At 50.7% G+C, this 4646-nt stretch overlaps 1 protein-coding gene across 1 annotated transcript in view; it reads right to left on the minus strand.

The window, feature by feature from the left end:
- Window positions 1-4646, minus strand: part of trip4 (thyroid hormone receptor interactor 4) — a 66774-nt gene continuing 62128 nt past the window's right edge. Inside the window, exon 13 of the mRNA XM_069165649.1 lies at window positions 1-380. Within this exon, the coding sequence (XP_069021750.1) occupies window positions 316-380 (65 nt within the window). The 3' untranslated portion in view covers window positions 1-315. The remainder of the gene's footprint in view (window positions 381-4646) is intronic.

Consider the following 4646-nt stretch of genomic DNA (forward strand, 5'->3'; position numbering starts at 1 on the left):
TGAAGATCTTTTTTTTTTATTGAAGCAAACATTCACACAGCGGCAAAAAACAAAACAAAAACCAACAACTCTGCGGAGTCGTATCAATTATTCTTTTTAATGAACATTTCTCACCGATATTCTTTGTGCAAATTGCCCTGCGACTAACCGTAACCGCGGAGATGATACCGATGACGCAACATGTCAGCGATGTTAACGACCCCAGAGAGGGAGATTCCAGTCTGGGTTGTTTTTTTTAATTTTTTTTTTAGAAAAACATCATTTTCCATGTTCCCGTGAGCTCAGACCGTTTTCCCCTCCCGAGCTCTTCCTCCGTCACTCGGCAGCTGACGGGACCAGCCCCTTCTTGGCACCCTGGTGGTGGTGACTCTCCAGCTTCCCTGCGAGAGACGGGGGGGGAGGAAAGGGGGGAGGGAGGGAAAGGGGGGAGGGAGAGGAAGGGATGAATCAAAACACCATCAAAGGGACAGAATGACCTTTCTGAGAGCTCAAGGCCTGCTGATTACAGGCGGCCTCGGGTAGATGCACAGAGACAGAGACAGGACAGGAGACAGAGACAGAGAGAGAGAGAGAGAGAGATGGTGGTGACGGTGAACTAAGAAGGACCGACGAGACTTTCTATCTCTCAGCAACAACATTAAACCGCGGGCCTCCGTCGGCAACAAATCAAAGGTGTCTTTTAGCTCGGTTTTAAAATGCCCATTCACTCCAATCCGACGGCAACTGAAAACACACCGCCGATAACACGTCTCGCATTCTTCCACCCCGAGCGGACGACGTACGCGCCAGGAATAAGTCGGGACAGCTCGGGTCGCCGGCGGCTGCCATTACCATGGCGATGGTAATTACCATTATTTGTTATTATTTGTTATTATTATTCATTTCCATTATCAGTTGGGGGGAGAGGGGAGGGGGGGATTCAATTTGGCTTTTAAGGTTGTCCTTCGGCGTTGAACGGTCTCGGTTCGATTTCCGGTGAAGAGGAAGAACGTCCAAAACTCGGAGGTGATTTTGCGAAGTGCGTAACTTCCATTTTTTGGGGGGAGTTTAAGAACGAGCTTCGATTGAAAAAAAAAAATTTAAAAAATGGGTTCGGTGTCATAGAAATCAAATTGTAATCTGGAAAAAAAATTAAAAAAAAGGGTCGATGGCGAACGAGGCGGTATCGTCAGCGTAAAGAAGCGCGCAGAAAGGTTTAGTTGGAAAAAAATAAGACATCCGTCGCGCGAACAGGAAAGAGTACGGGGCCCGATGGCGATCCTTGTGCAACACCTTTTTTTTTTTTATTATTATTTTTTTTTAACCAACTTGATTTTTAAACTGTTTGCAACAAAAGCGTCAACTCAAAGCAGACGGATAGATTTGAAAAAATTTTTTTTTGACAAAAACGTCGTTTTCTACCATCGAAAATAATCTAAACCGGTGAAAAGCAGGACGACCGCGAGGCTAAAAATCTGGATTTGTGGACGAGTCGATGCACAAGAGGACATCGTCCGCGTAGAAAAGCACACGGGTCGTGTAGTTGGGAAGTATATATTATTGATGTATACAATAACTAGTAGAGGGGGGGGGGGGTTCAGCGTTGATCCTCGAGCCGTCTGCAGCAACAATCTCGACAACCGGAGGTTTATTATTTGTGGCGTCAGGCTTTTTAACTGTTTTTTTTATTTTATTTTTTTAAACATTCAGCAGACGAGGTCTCCGAGTCGTTCCGCCGCAGCGCGCATTTTAGGGGGCGGGGGGGGGGGGGGGGGGATAAATATTGGATGTTAAGAGCCCGATAACTATATCATGAAATAGCGAGATGGCAGCTGAACTCGGGAGAGCTGGAAGTCAGAGTGCTGCTGTGCCAGCAGAAGCACAACAGACTTTTCTTTTTTCCTCCTCCTCGGGGAAGTGCGCTAATGCTCCGAGTGAGTCCTCCAACTCCTTTAGCTCTTTCTTGGTTTCTTTTTTTTTTTTTTTTTTTGGGCTGGGGGGGGGGGGGGGCAGAGGGGGGGGGGTGTTGAGCAAGAGAGAGCTGGAATCAATATTGTGGAAAATTGATCTCTGGCAATTTCCCTTGTCGTGACACGATGACATTTCTGTGAAACGTTGTGTATCAGCATGTATGAAAACAACGTGATTAACACGAGTCAAAACGGGCATTCGGGGGGCTGGGGGGGGGGGGGGGCATTCAGCGGCTGCACAACCGAGAGTTGCTTATTTATATATATATATATATATATATATATATATATATATATACCCCCCTCCCCCCCGGTATATTAATCTATGATGTCGTGGAAGGCTTCTTCAAGCTCGAGGACAGCTAAAGGGTGCTGAAATTAAAAAAATAAAAAAATGAACCGTGCGTAAAGTCAAGTCGCCAGCGGGAGGGGGGGGGGGAGGGGGGGAGGGGAGGGGGGTAATTTGGGAGAAAGGTGTTTAATTCAATTCAGTTTCATTCACGGCGCCAAGCGGCGGCGGGCGGCGACGACGCCAGTTCTACCGGGGAACGTAGCACGGTACCGGTCCTCCCAGCACGACTTCGCAACGCCGCGAAAGGAACCCAACAATAACACAGATTAAAAACACGTTGACGGCACGGAGGGACAAAAAAAAAAAAAGGTTTTTACAACTGCGAGCTTTAAACATTCAAACCGTAACGCGATCGTTTGTTTTGAGTCCACTCCCGTCTTTGTTTTCATGGTCGATTTCTTATTTCCGCGCCGCCGAAGAAACTTTGAATTTGACGTTCGTTCAATAATAATCCGTCGCCCTCGAGTCCCTCGTGTCGCTTGAAGGACGAACTGTTGGAAACCGCTTTGGTGTCTTTTCTTCTAACATTTTTGAGAAGTGTCCTTTAGGCAAATTTTTTTTTTTTTTTTTAAACATATTAAATTCCATCCCTCGGCCAAAGCGCGGACAAATAATGAGGTCTCGCGCGGGACAGCCGCTGACGAACAACCGGAGGCCGGGCTTCGCGACGAGTCCGACTCGTTGCATTTCGCCGGGGGAAGTCAATCCGGCCACGTTCCGTGTTCCACATTGCATGTTCCACGTTCCACGCGCGAAAGCGACTTTTTGTTAATGGCTGCGGAGCTGCTGAGCTGTCGCATTTCAAAATAGGTGCTGCGGAGTCGAGCGAGCTGGAGGGGAACGCAAGAGAGAGGGTGTGTGTGTGGGGGGGGGGGGGGGAGGGTTGTGGTGGTGGTGGTGGTGAAGGAGTGGGTGGAAAAAAACAGAGAGACAGCAAAAATGAGACAGAAGGGATGGGGAGAAGAGGGCAAGAACAGGGAGGAGGAGGAGGAGGAGGAGGAGGAGGAGGAGGAGGAGGGAGGAATGGGGGGGGGGGGGGAGGACAGCGGGGGGAGGCAGAGAGAGAATGAGAAACAGAAAAGGCCGGCCCATCGATTGGCTGAGATAATTTCCCATTGATTGCTGCACTGTTTGGAGATTGCTGGGAGAAAGGTTTTATTGCCCCGCAACGCCGCAGCCGGGGAGGAGGCCGTTAAAATAAAGCCCGGGTTGTCTGCAGAGGGCCAGCTACCGTCGTCAAGACCGCGGAACGCACTCCCGGACGCCCGGTCGGCCGTGGCGGGACGCTCGCGCTCGGACGCTCGCGCTTTCACGCATCAACAAATGCGCGCGGCGTGCGTAAACGGGAGGACGGACGCGGGCTCGCCGCCGACGGAGAGCGCTCCTCGCGTCATCCCTCGGAGATCCCGGGGCGGCAGCGCAAAGAGTATTTATTAGACTGAAATAGAGGTCCGCCGACATCCTCCCCGACATCAATAATACTCGCGGCCCCTTCGGCTTCCGTTGCAATAATAATCACAGGAATAATTGGCCGGTTGCTGCTTTCTCTCTCTCTCTCGCTCTCTCTCTCTCTCTCTGCGAGAGGAACCGCCGACGCACCGAAGGAAAAGAAAAGGAAATAAATAAATAAATAAATAAACCCAACAGGCTTGAGTTTTGTCTTCTCGTTGTATCTTTTTTTATTACGCGGCGATCCCAGCGCACCCGAATAATAAACCCAGACCAGATATGCGTACGCGCTTTAACCGGGCGTCGAGCTGGACGTCTTTCTCCCGTCTTTTGTGTGAAAGCTCCAGATTAAGCGGCGAGTCGTCAGTTCGCAACGCGCATCGTGAGAATCATGCCGGGCGTCTTTTCTGTTGCGAACAACCCTCGTGCGTTTGCCGGGACTTCCTGCGTTCGTCCGTTTTTTTTCCCCTCGAACGTCTCCGCGGTCAACCGGTTTAAAGTCGCCGAAACCTCCGGGTATTTAAATGGTCTGAACCGATCGACGCCCTCTTGACGGGGGTCAAGACCCCCCCCCCCCCACACACACACACCCCCCGTGTCGCCTGCGAGCCTTCTGGCGTCGCCGCCGGCAGATTCCTCCCCCCGCCCGCCGCAGATAACGTCCAGGAATGCTGGTGTCGAAACAAAAGCTGGTTTCTTCCTGCTTCGCCGACGTGGGAACCGGTTGCGTATTCCTGTCGAGCCGGCCTTTGCGGTTTCACGGTGCTGAAACACACGCTCGGGGGGAGGAGGGGGGAGGGAGGAGGGAGGGGGGGAGGTTAACTGTTGTATTTGTGTTTGTATTACTATATTCCCGGTGCAGTTTCCAGTTTCAGTGCATTTCAAGCCGATGTATC

The sequence above is a fragment of the Embiotoca jacksoni genome, unplaced genomic scaffold, assembly GCF_022577435.1.
Source record: "Embiotoca jacksoni isolate LCO1_2020_lvr unplaced genomic scaffold, fEmbJac1.0.p SCAF_35, whole genome shotgun sequence".
Lineage (NCBI taxonomy): Eukaryota > Metazoa > Chordata > Actinopteri > Embiotocidae > Embiotoca > Embiotoca jacksoni.